Here is a 21,622-nt window from a genome sequence, read left to right as displayed (position 1 = left end):
GGACACAAATCCAAACCATATCATGCCTACTATGGTTTGAATAGATCCTTTCCAAAATTCAGGTGTTGTTAACATGATAATACTAAGAGGTGAGGCCTTTAAGAGGTGATGAGGCCATGAGGGCTCCTCCCTTGTGAATGTGATTAAGTCCCTCATAGAAGTGGCTTCACACAGTTCAGTCACCTGCCCTTTTGGCAAGTGAGCACACAGTATTCCTGCCCTCCAGAGAAGCTGCCCTCACCAGACGATTGAACCTGCTGGTGCCTTGGTTTTGGATATCCCAGCCTCCAGAATGGCAAGAAATAAGTTTCTGTTCTTCATAAATTACCGAGACTGAGGTATTCTGTTACAGCAGCACACGTGGACTAGGACACTGCCTCTCTCCTAGGATCTGGTGGTTGCTGGAAATCTATGGTCTCCCTTGGCTTGTAGCTGCATCACCCTGAATCTATCCTTACCCTCATATGGCCTTTTCCCTGTCTACATCTGTCTCTGTGACCCAATTTTCCCCTTTTTATAAGGACATCAATTATATTGGATTAAAGCCCACCCTAATGACCTCATTTCAGTTTGATTCCCTTTGTAAAGACTCTATCTCTGGCCGGGTGTGGTGGCTCATGCCTGCAATCTGCAGTCTCAGCACTTTGGGAGGCTGAGGCGGGCAGATCACTTGAGGTCAGGAGTTCGAGACCTGCCTGAGCAACATGGTGAAACCCTGCCTCTACTAAAAATACAAAAATTAGCCGGCATGATGGTGTGTGCTTTTAGTCCCAGCTACTTGGGAGGCTGAGGCAGGAGAATTCCTTGAACCTGGGAGGCAGAGGTTGCGCTGAGCCAAGATCACGCCACTGCACTCCAGCCTGGGCGACAGATCGAGACTCTGTCTCAGGAAAAAAAAAAAAAAAAAAAGATAAGACCCTATTCTAAATAAGGGTCACATTCTAAAGTAATGAGGGTTAGGACTCCCATTTAGTTATTAGCACTTACATTTGAAAACATTTAAAAATAAGAATCTCCCAGTGGTGTCCTAGAGGAAGCTCAAGTTTGTGTGGTGTTAAGAAGCACAAGAGCTTGAAATAAAAGACTTAGAGTTCATGAAATGTCAGTGTCGTGGTTTGGCCAGAGTCATTATCCATACTTTCCTTGATGTTTATTTTTATAGTCTCTCCTTCATTTAATTAAGACATCCAAGAAAGAAGAAAAAAACCTATTCTTTTTATTTTTTTTAGTGCTTGATTTAAGCACAGTGAATAAAAGCTATGCTGTTTAATTAGCTCTTGTATTCATGTATGTTCTCATTATGTTTACAATTTGGAGACATGTACTTTGTTTTATCAGCATCGAATTCATACAGAGCTACGTTTGTTATTTGATGCTTCACTTTGCTTTCATTAATTTCCTTGCTAAGTGATCGGTAGCATCGAAGTCATGCTGTTCTGAGTTTGGATTCTGAGACGAAGGCATACTGCATTGTTGAACGCTTTGCTCTTTCTTTTTAAAATTCATATTTCTGTATCATCTTTAGAAACTGTGACACTTAATGCTGGTATCTTATGATACCGGAAAAATCAAGACTGGAGAAGGAAGAGAAAATAGTGAAGTGTGAGAGTCTGGGAAGAACAGACTGGGGCTATAATGGAAGCTATTTAAAATAATATTGCAGGACTACCCAATGTCTGGGATCTATGTTCTAGCTAGAATTTTTTTTAAATTTCATTTTCAGAACCACTCTGCATTGGAAAGTGTAGGCTAGCTTATGTTGTAACAAATAGCACTGGAAGCTTATTTCTTATTCACATAATGCCTCTTGGTGGTCCAGGTGACTCTCCAAGGCGCCTGTTCTCCTTGAGAACAGGCTCGGCATTCCTGTCTGCCTCTATGTTAATGCACGGCTTAGCAACACAGGCATCTGCAATCACTACAATAGAGAAAGAGCAGGCTGACAATCAAGTGCCTGTTATTGAAGCCTCCCCCACCCTGGGAATTAATACCCATCCTCTTACATTTCCTTGGACAAAACAAGTCATGTGATTATGCTGGATTTTAAGTGGGTTAGGGAAATGCTATCTTGCTGTGGGCTTGGAAGTAGAGGGGAACTAGATACTGGTGGACAAGAATGTGCCTGAGACGATAACGCACACTTCCCCTTTACACACATGGAAACCAGGTCTCAGAGAAGATGAGTAACCTGCCCAGGGACACAGAGTTAGAAAATAATGGAGCTGATAATCAAATCTAAGTCTATGCTTCCAACCACTCGTGTGCTGCCTCCCATAACAACAGATATGACTACATTGCAGATGGTGCAATTCAAATGATAAAACTAATTGCTCCCAGTTGTCCTTATGGGATGCTGTTCATAAGGATTTAGGGGAAATGGGGGAAGAACCATATGACTGGTGAGACTTCCATTGAGTCTAGTCTCTGGGGAAATTTTCTGGAACCTTGGTCCTCTTGGCCTTTCTCTCTTACACCTCAGAAGAACCTCTGAGAAGCATCTGTATATTCTCAGTAAAAGGGAGGAACTGGGCAAGTAAAGTGTTTTGCATGTGTCTGCTTTACTAGAGACGAGGTGGAAGATATAGTCGTGTGATTACTAAAAGGATAATAATGGCAAACTAGGTTTGTATGATGGTTTACAGCTTACAAAGCGTGTTTCTTTATAATCTTCAGATAAGAACAAACTTAAGTGTCATAACTGACGGAAGTGCTGTATTAATGAGGTATGATTGTCAAAAGAGCCAATGGGATCTGAGACTGCATCGTGAAAGAGTATTGACTAGCCTCAAGTAGAGCTTGGAGTTATATCTGAACTAACTCTTGGCCTCATCACCAAGGCAAATGTCCTTATCTCTTTTTGGATTCCTTTTTTTTTTTTTTTTTTTTTGTGTGTGTGTGGCGGAGTCTTGTTCTGTCGCCCAGGTTGGAGTGCAGTGGTGCAATTTCGGCTCACTGCAAGCTCCGCCGCCTGGGTTCACACCATTCTCCTGCCTCAGCCTCCCCAGCAACTGGGACTACAAGCACCCACCACCATGCCCGGCTAATTTTTCTGTATTTTTAGTAGAGACGGGGTTTCACCATGTTAGCCAGAATGGTCTTGATCTCCTGACCTCGTGATCCACCTGCCTCAGCCTCCCAAAGTGCTGGGATTACAGGCGTGAGTCACCACACCCGGCCTGGATTCTTTATCTGTAAATCAGGAGCATAATAATGACATAACATTGGACACCTAGGTCCATGCTCAGTAAATGTTGGTTGCTCTTATTATGATGATTATGGTTGATATTGTGGCAATTTTTCAAACAAGGCATGAGATTATTTGGCTGTGTGTACCATGATAGATCATAGCAAGAATGTTATGATCACTTCTGCTAGCATGGGAACTTGTAGAATACATTCCGAGACTGGCAACCAGAATGGAGAAGTGACCTGAAACCATCTTGCACCATTTTCTGAGGAACCTAACAATATTTAATCTGGAAATTAGACACTTTAGTAGAAGTTTGGGAGCATGGGGTACCACTGTCTTTGCATCTCTGAAGGGTTGTTCTGTAGAATAGGCTTTAGTCTCATTCCTTCTGGAATTAAAAAGCAGTACGTCCATGGGTAGAAGTTGCAGGGAGAAGGAAATCAGTTCATTTTGGGACAAAAATTATCAGCCATGAAACAGGACTGTCTTGGTAGGTAGTGAATTTACTGTATTTAGTGGTATAGACCGGGTCATGGGGATTCAGGCGTCAGATGAGTGATTACATCAGAGATATCTTAAATGATACTCTGCACCAAGTTTTGTGATTCTAATCCTGGGTGCATCTGGAGAACATTAAAAAAAATTCCCAATGTCTTGGGCCCTAGTTTAGACTAATTAGATAAGAATCTCTAGGGGTGAAGGGCAATTCTTAGTATCACGAGCCAACATCATTCTGCATGTGAAGTGCTAGTGAAGCATTGGCTGGGTTTGAGTTCTAAAGTTTGAGGAGTTCATTCAAACCGAAGCCTCTGATCCTTTTGGATACTGATTTGGAAAAGGGGTCGAGGCCCACGGTCGGATTGAAATGCCTGCTTGCAGAACATCTTATGGGGGAAGGGGCGGGACTCTAGATGCTCAGAATTCAACTATGGGAATGAGTCTATTTTCACCCAAAGGAGCTTGCTATTATTCATGTTCACTGGCTGCTGAGTGATTCATACGCTGCTTTTTGGGGGAGATGTATTCAAATGAAATGTTGCTACTATGTAAAATAGTTTATTTCTTCTAGGATACACCAGCCCACTGATGCAACCCGGCAGAACAATGCAAATTTTGGTGTGTGTGTGAGCGTGTGTGTGTGTGTGTGTGTGTGTACTGGGGCAAAGAGAAGACGGGAGCACACATAGAAATGCATATTTCTAAAGCATAGAGCAAGCCTGCACACTTCCCTCTTCTGACCTTTACACCAGAAGCATAAGAATGACCCATTGTCCACCGGCCCTGGAGCTTGGTTGTTCCTAATCTCTGGACGCCTGATGGCTGAGCTGGCCTTCAGCTTGGCCAGTTGGCATCTGTCTGGGTAGCCCCATGTGTCCCGAATTTGTTCCCCGGTGGGTTCTTCCTGCCCGATCCCTCATCCTCTGGCATGGCATTTTCTCCACGACAGTCTGCCCCTGGACTGCCCTGGCTGCTGCTTTGGTAAAGGCTTGCAAGGAGAGAGAGTAACAGCCGCTGGCGAATCCAGTTTGTGCAAGCAGCATCAGCAATGGATGAGACCTCCCCAAGGCTGGAAGAAGACTGGAAAAAAGTACTTCAGAGAGAAGCAGGCTGGCAGGTAAGTGATGTCCTCAGCTTCACACAGGACCCAAATCTCTCTCAACTCTTTCAGCTCCAAGTCTAGGTAATATGCATACATCAATTTGTGGAACTGTGCTATCTGCAAGCATGTCGTTTTGAAAAAAGTCATCAGTAGTTTCCATGTCTTTGCAAACCATGCAAATAAGACCCCAAATACATTTACTCTAGATTCTCAAGCAAGCTAATAGGGTTTTTACAAATCTATAGGTGTTGCTAAATGTATACTTTCTTAATAAAGGTTCTTGAATTAACAAGTTGCAGGTGTATATCAAGGGAAACATGCAGATTTGGTTTGTGTGAGTACACGTTCATTGTGATATAAAAATGTAATACAACACCTGTCATCAAACCTACTTTATGGTGTTATAGTAGCTTGGAATAGGGGCTTGGTTTTAACCTATTTTAATGAGGTGACCATTCTTTTAATGCAGCTTGCGTGCCTTCCTTATTTATGCTGAACTCATAATAGGTAGAAGCTCTGTGGTATGCAGAGAGTTCAAGCTAAAAGATTCATTTTGGTGTAGAAGCAGTTTTCATTAAAATATGCAAAGCAGTAATGTTTATATGTTACAATACCTATTTCAAATTAGCAAAATTATATGCTCCTGTCTCGTAAGCTGCCAGCTGAAATCCTTTCCTAAATCCTGTTGAATGGCTTTGATTACTCTTCTTCACATTACGCATTACACACCTCTAATGCATATTTTTACGCATCCACTCCATTGCCATTTAATTAGACAACAATATTGAAGACTGATGCCAGAGCTTTTTTTTCCTGTTTCTTTTTTAATAATGCTGCTAGCGTATGGAAAAAAGAACCCTTCTGTGTATGAAGCTTTTCTTAGGGATGAGGTTGGATAAAGTGAAACTCTGATTTTCCATTTTGTCTATAACAGAAACTTTCATATAAAAATGGTAATTCAGAATGAGTTGATTTTTAATGTCAATTAAAAAATTCTTTCTTCTATAAAAAGAGGGAGCCTTTTCTGAAGATTTCTTCCTCAACAGAAATTTCAGTGAAATGTAATACTGGTATTGACTGGTATGTTTTGTTGTATGCAATGTGATGTTAAGTAAGAAGCTTCAGAAAAAACACCCTCTAGCCTGCCATGAAATTGGAATCCTTTCACTTTGAGTGGGAGCATTATTCAGGAAGTAGAAAAGGATACAAAATAAATCTCTGCCTGCTACTTTCAGGATGACATGTGGTGGGTCTCCAGGGGTCCAAACAAATATTCAAATATTTTATGGTATGTTAATGTGACTTTTGGATTTTTGTCTTTTGTTTGCATGTTTTCCTTTAGAAAGTTGTCATCTTATACAGTCTTTATTTCAAAGGAGAGTGAAGGGAGGAAGAATGTGAGGAGATGACTCAGACATCTCTGTAGATAAAATATTTAAACTAGAAACATGAAGTTCAACTGTTCATGTAAAAATGCCTGTGTCATATCACTGTCAGCATCCCGTGACCCTTCAGCTTATTAATTTACCAAAAGGCTCCTAATGAAAATATTGCCTGTGCTGTTTGCCTCCAAAGATGTGATCCTGTACAGCTGGTTGACCCCTGTCATTTCCATTGTGATAGTTGGAGCTCTGCCTTCTAGCTAGTGGAGGTAGTGGTTAGAAAGAGGGCATTCTAGTCTCTGAGTTGGTTTCACTGACTCTTGGTACTGCAAGGCGTTGGGTGGAAAGTAGGTCACAGGGTGTCAGCTACAGCATCATCTGCTTCTGCACCTCTTGAACATCCCCAAGAGGTCTACCTGTTGCCCCCACTCATTTGTATTGCTAGGCTGGGTTCCCATATGCCTGGAATAACCTACTTCAGTTGACACCGAAGCTGTCCCTAAGAGAGGAAACTAAATCTGATGGCCCCAGATGCAAGGCCTTTGTGGTGAGGATGACTTCTTTTGGCCATCCATGGTAGTAATGTAGCTGGGTAAGTAAAGATTATTTAAGAATGAATTGTGATGGATGCTGAAGCTTTAGTTTAGCCAAGTACTATATTTCTTACTGGAACTGATTCAGTACTTTTCCACTTACCTAGTATTTTCCCACCACAGTGCTAGGAGTTGTATGCGTGTGAGAGAGTGAACACACATACACACATATTTCAATCCTTGTAAGAAGCCTAGAAGGTAGGTATGATTATCCCCATTTCACAGATGTGAAAAGCAAGCCTCAGAGAGGTTACATAACCTGCCCAAAGCCATTCAGGGTCTCAGTTCACACCTGTTTGATTCCAATGCCTATCCTATTCCCACTTTTGTTGCTATGCCATCTGAATTAAATTTTATCTCATTATTTATCTCATGGAATAATAACTTACAAGCAGCTGTGATGTGGGCAGGCAGGAAGAAAGGGAAAAAGCATGATGATCTTCTAATGAAATAATCAATCTCTGAATCATTAAGACTTTAATAAAATGTTTTTTAATAGTTTATTTTTTTAACCCTTACTCTATGCCAGACACTAAACTAAACTTATAATTCTTACAAGTACTCTGGCAGACAGATGCTATTTATTTATTTTGTACAAGTAGGGAAATGTAGGCAAAGTGGTGTTATGGAACATGCCCACAGTCATACAGCTAGTGAGATGCTGAAAAGGGGTATGGACGCATTTGGCTTGACACTGAAACCTGTACCCTGCTTACCCAAGACTGCTTCTCAGAGTATATTTTCTTTGTTTCCTCCTCATCTTCTTCCTTTTTTCTTTCTTCCTTCTTCTTCTTTCTTTTCTTTTCTTTCTTTTTTTATTTTTATTTTTTAGACAGCATCTCCCTCTGTCTCTCAGGGTGGAGTGCAGTGACACAATTATGGCTCACTGCAGCTTCTACCTCCTGGGCTCAAGTGATCCTCCCACTTCAGTCTCCTGAGTAGTTGGGACTACAAGTGTACACCTCACATCTGGCTAATTTTTAATATCTTTTATTTATTTTAGAGTTGGGCTCTCTCTATGTTGCCTGGACTAATCTTGAACTCCTGGGCTCAAGTGATCCTCTTGCCTCAGCCTCCCAAAATGCTGGGATTACAGGTGTGAACCACCACACCTGGCCTCAGAGTATATTTTCACATTATATTTTATCATTCGTACTTTAACTCTTTCATCTCACAATAATGTGATGGAATTCTCTTTGAGAACTTCCCCGATAGGATTTTCTTTTTTTAATAAGTCAAGAGTTGGGTAAAATGCCTTGCTCATTCACTTCTACAGAATGTATTTTAATTGGATGCTGTTTGCCTTAAGTGAACCAGCTTTTACTTACGGAGTTGGAAATGAACTAGATGCAATTTCTAGAATCAACTGTAAATCTGAAAATCCATTTAAGCATATAACCATCCTGGAAAACCAACAGCAGCTGCAGCACAGTTAATGCTCCTGTCCCCCATAGTCCACTTCAGTTCTGGGAGAGTGCTCAGGGACAGAGATGGCAGTGGCTTATGCCACCAGGGAGCTGTATGACCACAGGCAAACTTAGCCTGATCACTGGCTTCTTTACTTGTAAACTGAGGTGATTTTGCTTGGGTGATGACTTGGAGGGAAGATGGGATGGATCCTTGATAATACATCATTGTTTTGGCCAGTTGTTAGATGGAAGATATTATGGAGGGGCCAAGGACTCATGTCTGGATAATGTTTCATGTTGGGATGGTTTCCTTTAAAACAACCCATGTGACTGCACAGTGGCCATTTTGAACTGGTCTAGAAATATTGTCTATCTGTGCCTGTCTCCCCACAAAAAGATGAATCCCTCAAGGATAAAGGTGCATCATAAAGCCTGGTGCGCAATAAGACCTGGACGAATGTTTGCCAAAGCTAAGTGAAATTGGATATTTGATCTGGAAGGAAGCAGAGACAGGTTCCCAAGGTCTCGATTTTACATGAAGAGGGAGAATAAGAGATTGGCTCAAGTTCCAGCCCTGGCTAGTGAGGAGCAAGTGTTATCATGTTCCAGTTCAGCTTTCTACCTTTTTTCCCCTGCACTGCTTCTCCATAAACTTTCTTCTGCAACTTTCTCATCTGTAAAATTGGAACTAGAACATATTGTCTGTGTCTGTTTAGATATCTTTACTATTATGATACCCTTTTTGAACAGGTACTGTAGCACATGGGTCAAGAACCTGTTGATCTTGAGACAGACCTCTGAGTTCTAACCTTGGTGTCCTTAATTCTTAACTGTGTAGCATTGGTAAAGTTTTCAAATCTTGCTTTGCTTCTGTTTTCTCACCTGTAAAATGGGGATAATTGTAGTAGTGACTTTATAAGATTGTCGTGGAGATTAAATGAATCACTTTCTTGAAAGTGTTTAGAAGAACACATCAGTAAGCACTGCTTGGTGACCCATCAAATGCACAGTATGTGTCATTATCTATCTATTATCTATTTAATGAGACCAGCCATTCAATGTTTTTTGAATACTGCCCCCCTCCGCCATGTGCAAAGCACATCCATACTTAAGGAGATGAGAAAGTGACTGAGAATGTTGCCCTAGAACACAAGGTCATGGTGGGAGAGCACAGCAGGTCATTATAATGATAGGACAACCACCAAATGCTCCATGTATCATGGGAGCACTGTAGGTAGGCCTCCAATCTGTCTTGGGAGTTGCATGGAGCTAAGTCTTAAACAAAGAAAAGGAATTAAGCCAGACAAAGAACTGGGAAGACAATTCAAGGCAAAAGAGAGCCTATGTCAGACATAGGAAAGAGAGCAGTGTTGAAGTGTGTGTTGAGGAGCATGCAGTTGGATGTGATACCAGCCGTTCAGAGTGAGGCAGGAATGGTGGGAGATAAATCTGAAGAGGCAGGAGGAGAAAAACCTTGCAGAGCCAGGCCAGTATCAGTGCCTTCATCTGAAAAGAGATCTGAAAAGAGATTATTGGAAGAGAAACTGAGGTCTCTGGGCTGATGATGGGGTGGATAATAACTAACCAAATCATGGAGAAGAGTTATAAAAAATATGAGTAATACATCAGGAGGATAAACAAAGCCCTGTGAAGACTCAGAGAAGGTAATAATTGCAGGAATAGTTACCAATGACAATAATTTCAGGAATAGTTAACAATGATAATTAACAAACACAGAGCTTACTGTGTGCCAAGAGCTGTTGGAAGCATTTTTCTGATATAAAATCATTGACTCCTTACCATCTCTGAATAAGGGGATATTAGTTGTATTCCTACTTGGTAGATGAGGCTGGTTAAGAGAGGGTAAGGTCACTTAATTAGTACATGGGACTGAGACCCAAGCAGCCTGGATCCAGAGCTTAAAGGATTATGTCCCTCTACCTGGAGCAAGGGGAATAGGGACAATTTCACAGAGTAGATGGCATTTGAGCCAGGTTTTTCACAAGGAGATAATTTTGCAAGCAGGGAAAGCCTGAGTTAGAATGCAGGCTCTCACTGATAGTGGGTGTTCTGTACTCAGAACAGATAGAGCAGTTTCTCTTATCCCAGGTCTCCCAAAATTATTAGACCAGCTGAATTTCTCAAGGTTTTATAGGGCCATGCCACAGCTCTCTATTAATAGAGGCAGTACATGGTAAGGTGTACTGGGTGCTCACCAGACACCCAGCACAGGTGTACCTGAAATGGTCAGTCTAGAAGTGAGAAGGCCTGGCTGAAGGCCTATCAGGGTGACCTCAATCAAGTCCCTTATTTATCTGAGCTGTTTCTGCTTCTATAAGATGAAAAGGAAGACACTTACCTTTCAGGTACAAATTCAGTGAAATAATGTTTGTATTAAATAACTTTTATTACTGTAAAGCATTCTACAAGTATAAGGTTTTATTGCCATTAACAGAAAATAAAGGAGAATCGTGGTTTTGAAACAGTACCAAATATGAATATAGATTTGTGTACTGTCTACCTTCTCTTTCAATTCCATTACTATTTCGTGTTTCAGTTTTCATGTAGGAAAAAAAAATAAGTAGGTTTGATGTTGTTTCCTGTTCTCGGGGAAGGATTTGTTTCTTCCTGTTTAAAGTGCTTTAGATTGGACATTGATGAAATAGTGGTTCATAGTTTGAGTTTACTTCATGTTTAAAGAAATATGCATCAAGATACTGTCATCTATCAAGTGAGTAAATGGTGATGATGGGTCAAAGCCAGCACCTGAGGATGTAGACTGACCTTTTCTAATTTTATGTTAAGAGGATGATGGACCTAGCAAGAGATAGTTGGATCATAGCTGCCATAGAAGAGCTTAAATAAGTTCTATTTTTCTTCTATTGTTACATCTGTAGCACAAAAGTATTCCCTAAGAAGACCCCTTTTCTTATTGCTGATTGCAATTTTTTGTTATTGCCTTTTAAATGTGGGACATGTTCATTCATCAATTCATTTTTTCATTTGTTGAATCAAAGAAGACGAAGTGTTCGATGTATTTCCTAGATTCAAATTCAGCTTCATAAGGCTGGGGGAGACCTTGTATTGTTTGTTTTCATTCTACATGTTCCTCACTCTGAGCAGAAGCAAGTCCAAAAGGCTGAAGACAGATAACCTAATGGAGCCTCTCTCTATAACTCATTCCTAGCTCTAACAAATGATACTTAGGCCAAGGAAATTCTTCCTTGTGTGGATTTAAACTCTGCCCATTGCGGCTTAGGCACAGTTCTGCTCCTTTCTCCTCCCCGGAGGTGGAGAAAAACAGCTCAGTCACTGTCTTCACGAATCAGCCTTCCTTTCTTGATGATCATTATGAAACCAGCCTTCGGCTTTTGCTCTCAAGGCTAAGCAACCTAAATCCGTAGGTATAATTCTTCATTTCTATCTTCTTGAGTTTTTCTGAACCATCTCAAAATCTGCTTATTATCCAACTTCTATAGCCTAGAACTTTGCAGTAGGGTCTAGCCAGAACTAACCAGTACTGATTGGTCACCTACTCAGTCATTTAATCAGCTAATATGCATTTAGTGAGCTCCACGTACTGGACCTCTGAGCCAAGCCTTGAGGGTACAAAGATAAGTAGAAGGCAGCATAAAGGAGCAGGTAAGAGCCTGGTTAACAACCAGGCTGGTTACCCACTCAGCTGTATGACCGTGAGCATGTTACTTAAACTTGCTGTGTCTCAGCTCCCTCATGGGCAAAATTGGATAATGATAGTAATATATCTCATAGGGCTGTGGTAAGGACTAAATGAAGAAACACATGCAATGCACTTGGAAGAGTGATTGACGCTTAGCTATGGCCACATGACTGTTTGTTAGATAGGACAAAAATGAAGTAAGATGCAGACACTGCCCTTGAGTTTTACTCATTCTACTTGGAAGGATAAACTAGTAAATGGCTAACAAACAACTATTTACAATTCAGTGCATTTAGTCCTATAGTAGCAGAAGAAGCACGTGGGATGGAAGTTCAGAGGTCTAATTATGCCTCAGGGCATCAGGAATGGCTTCATGGTTCAACGGAGGTGAACTGTTCTATGTATTTCTTCGGTTCACATATCATTGACTTAGAGGCTGGGAGAGACCTTGGAATGACGTCTCACTGAGCATTTTCTCACTAAGGATCACTGAGTTGGGCCGCAGGGGAAATAATCAGATTTCTGGGTTAGCGAAGATGGTATCAAAGTGTTCTAAGTAGAAGGAGGCTTGTGAACAAGACCTGGAAGAGTAAATGTGTGGTTATGTTTGAAGAATGCTGAGTGGTTAGTTGTGTTGTGCAGTGTAGACAGGCACTGGGGAGAGGTCCTTCCATATGGGTGGCATCAGATTGTCTGGGGACTTGGAAGACTTGTGGAGGTGTTTGCCTTATCCTTAGCCTAATCTATGCTCATGGGGCTTTATGTCTACTGTAAAAAGCTATACCTCAGTTAGGGAGACAGCCAAAGCATTTGATGGTTCTCTTCCAGTAGTTTTCTTACTATCTGGAATCAGAGCTATGTATCAATCCCTGGAGGCCAGAATCTAAATCTTACTTGTTTGCCTATTTCTCTCAGGGCCTAGCACACTTCCAGGCATAGAGCAGGCTCAAGTCATGAGTGCTGAAATCAAGTGGCCATATATAACCAGTGTCCTCATCTGCCTGTTCTAGAACAACTAGTTGTGCTCATGCGTGAATGAACAAATGCAAATAAACCAATCCAGTGATTTTACAGTTTTCAAGTTTGACTCAATTTTATGTACCTCTTGGTACAAATTTGTGTAAAACCCAAATAACCAATATAAGAAATCAATTCTCTCTGTGGTATCTTTGCCTTTTATGTTCAGCCTCCTGTACTCCTGTGTCCCACATTCATGGCTGATTGTTCTGATGGGGGCCCAATGAACCTTGAGTGGGTTTAAGACTTGAACTTTTCCCTCCTCCAACTCTTTCTTGAACATTGATTTTCGTATGTCACAACTTATGCCGATGATGGCTAAGGAGTATTTGAGATGTGGAGGGAAGATTTTAAAAGAAGGTCAAGGGCAACAGGCAGCACTTGTGTATCTAAAGAGACAAATATGTTTGACATCAAGTTTGTCTGTGAAAAAAAAAGTCAAAAGAAATGAGAAATCCTCAAGTCATAGCAACTGGTTGAATGCAGCGATTCTCTCACTTATGGTGCAAAAGCCACAATTTTCTATCTAATTCACTACTCAATCATTCCATGGCCCCTGTCTCAAGCTCGATTTAAGCTAGTCCCCAGTACACAGAGCCACTGTGCAGTGTATAAAAGAAATGACTGGCCAAAGGGACTGAGGGAAAAGGGAGCCATGTGGTGACCCAGAGCTGACGTTATCGAGTTATCCTAGGATCACGTGACGCCTCTAAAGCCTCTCATAAAGTCCATGTAAAATAGGTCATCCTTCCTTTAGCCTTTAAATTTTGATTTTCACTGCCTGATAAAAGAATATGATCTGTTTAAATGCTCACCACATATATTGGGGAAACAGACAATTTACTTGGGACTCAGGGGCAGTGCCTGGATTGAAAGTTTGCTGCCTCAAGGGCTTTGAACTGAAATGGAAACAGCCTGGCTCTCTGAAGAACTCCATTACTGCCAATGACTGTCTTTTTCAGAGGAGTTCGGGTGAGCAATAAATATGACTACTCTTCAGGGAGAGTGTCCTGGAAACTGTTGGATCTTTCCTTACACATATCAAGTGTATTTCAGTTTTCAAAAGCACTTTCCCATGTATACCCCTTTTTCAATCTCACAGAAGCCTCATCAAGGAAATGGCAGCAATGTTATTATTACCAATGGTTAAATGAATAGACCCAGAGCTGACGGGTTAAGAGCCCTGCACAAAAGGGCCAGGATTAAAACCTAGGTCAGAAGCACAATCCTGTGTGTGTTTGCTCAGATCAAACCATCTCTCTGTTCACTGGTCAAGGGTAAGTGTTCCTAAAACTTGCTTAAAAAAAAATTGTTTTCTTACATGAACACCTAATTGGCGTGAATCAATTGTCCCCTTCCTATAAAAGAGTGTGGCCCTTTAAATGCTGAAAACTCTTTTAGCACTCAAAGCTAAAAACTTTTATGTAATGGTTTTTAAGGAAACACTTCTCCTACCAACCCCAACAATTGAAATTGTCTGGTGGAAAAGTAAGACCTTCATATTTCCTGTGCTGATCATAATGCTTTGCGCATGATCTTCTTGCAGTAGTGGGAGTCCAGCAGGGCTATTATACAGCCACTAAGCCTGGGATGATATGCTGCAGAAATACATAATTTTGTGTAACACTTTTAAAGACTTTATGTTTTGCATTGCTGGATTCCTTTTTTCACACTGGAAAAGGAGGCACACTGTCTCCCTCCACTCAGCTTCTTGCCAAGATGAGCCTTAAATAGCACAAATCACCTTAACCCCACCTTTTGCCTTACTATTTAGTGACTCAAAGATCTGAGTTAATGAGACCAAAATGCTCTTTGAGAAATTTTGGAAACTGAAATGGGCAAGTGGTTACATCATATAGCTTTATTTGTGTTGTAATAATACTAAAACTCTAAGATGCAATTTTTTGGCCTTTAAATTGTATTCTTTTCATTAGTAATTGATTTTGGTGTCCACACACAACTTGTGGAACTATGGGGAAGCATTTTTCTGTTGTACTTTTCTTGCATCATTAATGTACTCAGTATTCTCTTCATGTCTATGTTCTGCCTGCCTAGAAGCAACCTGCTCTTCTCTCTCCCATCTTCTCAGCTCAAATATTCAATCAAACCAACAAACACCAAAAGAGACAAGAAAAAAATCTCAAAGCCGTCCTTAAAAAATCCTATCAACAAATCATGCTTACTTGAAATACTAATATGTGACAAGCATGGGCTCTGGAGTCAAATCAATGTGGTGTTGAAATCCTGCATTGTTATTGACTAGTTGGATAACCTTGGATATATTTCTACTCTAAACCCTCAGTTTCATTGTCTTTAAAATGGGATTACAATAGTAACTTTCTCCTAAAATGATTGAAGATGGAAGGAAGTAATGTAGTTAAATCCCTTGGCAAAGTAACTGGCAAACAGAAAGCACTGAGTAAAAATTAGCAATTATTATTCTTGTTGTGAAAGTATTTTCTTTAAAACCAGGATAATGACAAGGTTGTCTACAGTTTCACTCATGACAGCCTACTAATACCTGGTTCAAAGTGAGATATAGAAAAGAGGAGACAAAAATGATATTACCAGGCAAAATTACTGTTTACATAGTAAAGCAAAGATTCTTAGAAACATTGAAAAATTATTAGAAATTATGAGTTGAGTTAGTTGACTCAATATAAAATAAATATATAAAAATCAGTAACTAACATTTTGATATAATAGTGATAATCATTTAGAAACTATGAAGATAAAAATTATTCAAAATAGTACCAACACATAAAAATATCCAGAAATAAACTGATTGAGTAATTATATAGACTCTGTACTGGAAAAACAATACAACTCCCCGAGTAGATATAAGGTAGACTCGGATGCGTGGAGATAGGCGTCATCTTCCTAGAAAGGAAGAATGGATACTCTTAGCATTTTGATTCTTCTCAAATGAATTTACATATTTAATACAATTCTAATCGAAATCATGTTGCTTCTGTCATTTTCTGGAAACTTGACCACATATTCTAGAATCCATCTTGAATAATAAATACAATGAGAGAGTTTAAAAATTTAGAAAAAGAAGAGCAGTAAGGCAGGTTTTTCTCTAGTAGACATTGCAATGTACTATAAAGTTAATGGTAACTAAAACAGGATATTCTGGAGTAAGAATCAACAGACAAATGGGGTTGAAAGAGCCAAGAAACAGACTATTAAATATAAGAGCTTAAAATGTGTTCAAAATTACATTACATATTGGTTGAGAAACTGACAAGTATGCAATCAGTGGTGTTGAGTTACCTGATTGACTGAGAGAAAATACTGCAAATTAAATTTCAGAAGGAAAAGAGTAAAATGCAAAAAATTCAAAACATATTTTAAAGAGGAGAAAATGTAGGGTAACACTTATCTGATCATGGGATGAGAAACCCTGTAAGCATAAATGAGAAAAAAGTGACAATTTTGATTATGTAAAAATGTAAAAATTCTCTGTGTTTCAGAGATAAATTCTAAGAATTGTATTCGATTAAAAAAATAAAATGGAAAAATGTTTTTGAGAAATCTAGCCAAAAAAGCTTGATGTTTTAACAAATGAAGAGTTCATACAAATAAGAAATAACCTCACATTTCACTAGGAAAAAAAAATGAGATTGGTCCAGGAGCAATTAACAGAAGATATAGGTTACCAATAAATATATGAAAAAAATGTAGTCACATTTGTCAACAGGGAAATGCAAATTAAAACAATAATGGGGACATGACTGATAAAGATTTTGAGAAATGATACTGGTGGTGATGATGGGATAAATTCCATTTACTGCCTCTTCTTTGAGGAAGAGTGCTGATTTATTACTGCCTTTCTGGAAATCAATTAGGTAACATGTATCAATAGTTCAAAAATTTAGAATACTTGACTTAATATTATTCTAGAAATAGATCTTAAGGAAATTGTCAGAGACAAGACTAAACTTCATGTGAAAGGATGGCTACTTTGATGCTATTTATAATAGTGAAATTTTCATTCATTCTAAGTTTCCAGTGATAGGCTAATGGTTAGATATACTATGAGAAAGCCGTTCAAATGTGTTTTCAGTATTCTACTGAAATAAAGTGTTGTATTTACTCTATGTTTTCCGTATGGAGTAGAATGCTTTTGATATCCTATTAAGTGCAAGGAGTGGAAACTATATTTTGAGTTCAATATGGCACCTGAAATCCTACAAAACGATATTTTAAAAAGTTTAAAGCTCAAAGGACAAAGAGAATGAAAGAGGAGATGGCATCAGGGAAGAAATGCCAACTACATTTTGAAAGCTCAACGAAGAATAAACAAATGGTAACTGACTTGGCACAGCATTAAAATAATCATGAAGTTTAAGCTTGTAGGGGAAAGAATCAACAAAAAGCAGGCTGTTTTGCTCTGCCAAATTCTGGAAATGCTCATAAATTGAAGGTAGAAGGTGAGATATGGGTCAGAGTGAAAACAGGTGAATAGATTTACAGAATGACCAAATAGACCGGATCCCTCCCCCCACTGGACAAAGACATACAACAGTTTGCTTTCTAATGAAGTTGAGCCAGATATCTGGACTATGGGACACTCAGGCACAGTAGAACAGTTAATAGGGAAGAAGGAAACTAAGGAGGTTTTAAATCAAATCTGTTTACTAAAGAGTGAGATCCCAGTTTCTCTCTTCTCTTTCAAAGTGCCGACAGCTTGCCTTATACCCTGGCAGAGGGAGAGCAAATGACGGTCTTCTGGGGAAAGTGAACAATCCATAAAAGGCCTCTCATGAAAGTGCCAACTCTCCTCCATGCCACACTGCAGTAAAGTTCACCATTTGTAACCCCACCTATGCTCCTGAAACTTCTAGTCAGCCTTGGATGTGTTACTCTTGAATGAAACAGATGACCATTCTTGGAAGTCCTCTAATGTGAGAGAGAGAGATGGAGAGAAACAAAAAATAATTTGAGGAAACTGAGGCAGTGCAGGGCAGAGGAAAACATCTTTTAAAATCTCTAATTTATTTCTAGAGAGAGCATATTGCACTTATGATACAAGAACAGGCAACTGTGGAAAGGAATATTCAGAAAACCAGAATAAAATTTGGAAATTAAAAATACCAAAGTGGAAATTAAAATTAATGAATGAACTAGAAAACAGAGGAAAAAAAATCTCTGAGAAGAATGGGAATGAAAAAATAAAAGCAGACATGAGAATTTGAAGATCAGCCCAGGAAGTCCAACATCTAAATCCACAGGAGTTTCAGAAAGAGATAACAGATAAAATGGAGGGAAGAGAACTGTTAAGGAATTAATGAAAGAGAATTTCCTTGAACCAAGAGACAAGGTTATAACAGCCACACATTATAAAGAGTCAACTCAATGTTAGCATAATGAATGAAACACACACACACACAAACACACCAGACACATCACTGAAATATTTCAGAACATTTGGAATAAAGAAAATCTACTAAAATGTTCAGGAAAAAAAAAAAACAAAACAGTTCCCATGCAAAGGATTGAGACTCACATTGAAAAAACACTACTTGGAGCTAGGAGGGAATAGAGAATTATATTGAAAAATTTAACTAACTCTTATCTAGAAGTCAATATTCTGCCACTGCCTCCCATTGCCATGGGAATAAAATAATGGGCATTCATTTAATTAAATAAGAGAATGAATGTAAAGTTGATCAAATTTTGGAATGGAATAAAGTATTTTCAGATATATAAGGTCTTTATGAATTTTTCGAAAGCTACTAAATGATATGTGCCTTTAAAACAAAAGAGTAAACTAAGCAAGAGGAAGATCTGGAGTCTAGGGAATAAAAGGTCCAGACCCAAAAAGAGGCCAAAATTATTCCTTGGGTGAAGGCAAAGGGGAGCGCTAGAATGTCAGCTGTGCAGAATGCCTGCAGAGAAGCCGCTCTGGATCAGAGCAGGAAGAAAGAAGTGGAACTGATCCATTGTCTGATTTGCTTGCATATATTGAGAAAAACTTTCTGGTTTTGGCAAAGAACCTTTTTTCGGCATTTTGCCAAAACAAGGAGGGAAATAAGAAATAAGACAATTATTAACTTCAGGGAAAACAAAAAAGTATGTAAGAAAGAAAATTTAATGACACAATCCATAGTTCAGCGGTGAACAAAAGTTAGTTACAATAACTAAGTTAGTTACAATAACTAATAAATGTTGAATATTTACTTAACAAAAACATGAAGTAACTATATTGGGATGATGAAGAGAAAGGAAATATATTAATATGTGTGAATGGGCGTATATAATAGTTAGTTCTCGTTTCCATATTCAAACGTCACTAGGTAATACCTGATGCAACAACCTGATGGGATGGGCTATTATAATTTGCAAACAAGGAAATGAGCCTGGGGATGGAGGATTTGCTCAGGGTTTCACAGCAAGCCTACATGGTAGAGACAAATCTAGCACCTAGCTGTCCAGCCCCCCAGGCTTGGCACTAAACTATGGCAGAGAGCTTGGCCCAAATATATCCTCTGCCTTTCTCTAGTTCTTCCCACATCTCCACGTTGGATGACTCAATAGAAATTCCCCACTCAATACACTTGTATTTTAGTTAAAAATAGGTAATCAGTGATTTTTATTGTATTCGATGTGACTTTCATTCTAAGAGGCAGAAAACATGCTAAGAATAGGCAGAATGTATATATGAATTGTGATTCCTGTGGGCTGGCTTTGTTGTTGCTGTGGATCTGGGTTTGAGGGCTGACTCCTCCACAGATTAGATTAGATCTTGGAAAACTACTTTATCTATCTCAAGCTTCGGTTTTCTCATCTGTAAAATGGGACTAAAATAGCAGACATCTCACAGGATTAAGTAAGATAATGAATGTGAGAGATGAACACAGTGCCTGCTAATAGAAGAGCATAAGCCATGTAAAGGATTGTGGCAGCCCTGGAAGCATAGCTGGGGGTGGGGGTGGAAAGAAGCAGAGAGAGCAGTTGATCCCAGTAACCCCATTGCTAATATTATGCATTTGAACAAATTTGTAATGTTAAAATTACATTACCTGGCTATTGGGTACTATGATGTAAGACTATCAGAGGAACATGGAGATACGTAGAGAAAGTAGTCAAGGTGGTGTAAAACTGTTTTCAGGTCTCATGGTGTCACCAAGCTCTGGCATGGGTCAAAACCTGGTCCTAGCTCTGGTGGTGGTATGTGTTAGTTCGTTCTTACACTGCTAATAAGGACATACCCAAGACTGGGTAATTTATAAAGGAAGGAGGCTTCATGGACTCACAGTTCCACATGGCTGGGAAGGCCTCACAATCATGGCAGAAGGCAAAGAGGAGCAAAGCCATGTCTTACATGGTGGCAGGCAAGGAGAGAGCATGTGCAGGGGAACTCCCTTTTATAAAACCATTAGATCTCGTGAGACTTACTCACTGTCACGAGAACAGCATGGGAGAAACCTCCCTCCATGATTCAATTACTTCCCATGGGGCACTCCCACAACACGTGGGAATTATGGGAGATGATATTTGGGTGGGGACACAATCAAACCATATCATGGTATTTCACAGTTGGAGCAGAATTAGCAGTAGCAACATATTATAACGTTTGTTATTTCTTCCAAATATCCAAAGAATAATTCCCCATGGAACATTTCTGGATATGAAAGGTTTGAGAATTACTTGAAACTTTCATGGGTGATGGTTCTGAGAAGTTGCTAACCCAACATGAGAAGCCTGGCCTTGATCTCTTACCTTTATCAAGATGACTGGTGGACACCACCACCATCTATCTATGTGTTTTCACAGGGAGGCAGGATGGTCCATTAGGTTGCTTGATCTACCACTTGAAACCCATGTGGCAACTTCATTGTTTTTAAAAAACACTCCACTTGTGATACAGAATATTTTAAACACATGATGACAAGCCCTATTCTCTGTTCTATGAAGTGGAGATGGGCTCATAGACACCTGAAGCTTTCTGCAAAGGGGGTAGAATTTGTCTTCTCCCGTAGGGACATCATGCACTTCTGTCTATCACTCAGTATTGCTATTTGGCTTCTGAGACTTGAAGGGAGGGCCGGAGATGCTTAGGGCTCACCTAGGTGTCTACAGAGTAAAAAGTTGGAATCTTTGGGGGGCACAAAGAGGCTCTTCCTTTGTTCTGCTTTTTTGCAAAGCACCCTCTGCCACTTAGAGTGGGTGCGAGTGTCCCATTTATTGTACTCCATTTGTACTATAGTTCCAAAAACCTAAACATCTCTCTCTGTGCAGAATTAGGGTGTAGGGAACACTTGGTCAGGTAGATACTTAAGGGCCAAAGTACCCAAATATTGCATCCCACCACATGGGGCAAATGTTTTCAGGCACTGGGAGTTAGCACAGACAGAACATATCATCTAGCATTTCAGAGAATTCTAGGAAGGAATGAAAGGGCAAGGCTGATTTTGCTGTAGAAAGACTGGGGAAAGGAAGAGAAGGAAAAGGACCTTGTGAGGGAAATGACTTCCATGGGGAAAAGTGAAATAAACAAGGAAATAAAAGATTTTGTATATCAAATCATTATGTTGGACAACTTACATTATATAATTTTATTTGACCATTATATACTTCAATAAAGCTGGAAAAAAAGGGAGTTAAGCCAAAAAAAATGGTTCTGAATCAGGAGGAAGGCAACCTAGGTGATGAAGCGCTGATGTGTGTGTGTGGTAGTTTACATTTAATTCTCATGGCAAATTGTAAGTATAATTATATAATTATTCCCATTCACAGATGAGGA

The 21,622-nt window shown here is 39.6% G+C and overlaps 1 protein-coding gene across 5 annotated transcripts in view; it reads left to right on the top strand.

Annotated features, from left to right (window-relative positions):
* The window catches only part of PPARGC1A (PPARG coactivator 1 alpha), a 686,617-nt gene that overhangs the window by 377,015 nt on the left and 287,980 nt on the right, over positions 1-21,622 (top strand). For 3 of the 5 annotated variants that reach the window (XM_025385683.1, XM_025385681.1, XM_025385682.1), the window contains one exon: positions 4,638-4,805. The exons of the other annotated variants lie outside the window; for them this stretch is intronic. In XM_025385683.1, coding sequence (XP_025241468.1) covers positions 4,737-4,805 — 69 coding nt within the window. In that variant the 5' untranslated portion in view covers positions 4,638-4,736. The remainder of the gene's footprint in view (positions 1-4,637; positions 4,806-21,622) is intronic. 5 annotated transcript variants of the gene reach the window in all.

Source organism: Theropithecus gelada, chromosome 5 (genome assembly GCF_003255815.1).
Source record: "Theropithecus gelada isolate Dixy chromosome 5, Tgel_1.0, whole genome shotgun sequence".
NCBI classification, from domain to species: domain Eukaryota; kingdom Metazoa; phylum Chordata; class Mammalia; order Primates; family Cercopithecidae; genus Theropithecus; species Theropithecus gelada.
This window is presented reverse-complemented; position numbering and strand designations above follow the sequence as displayed.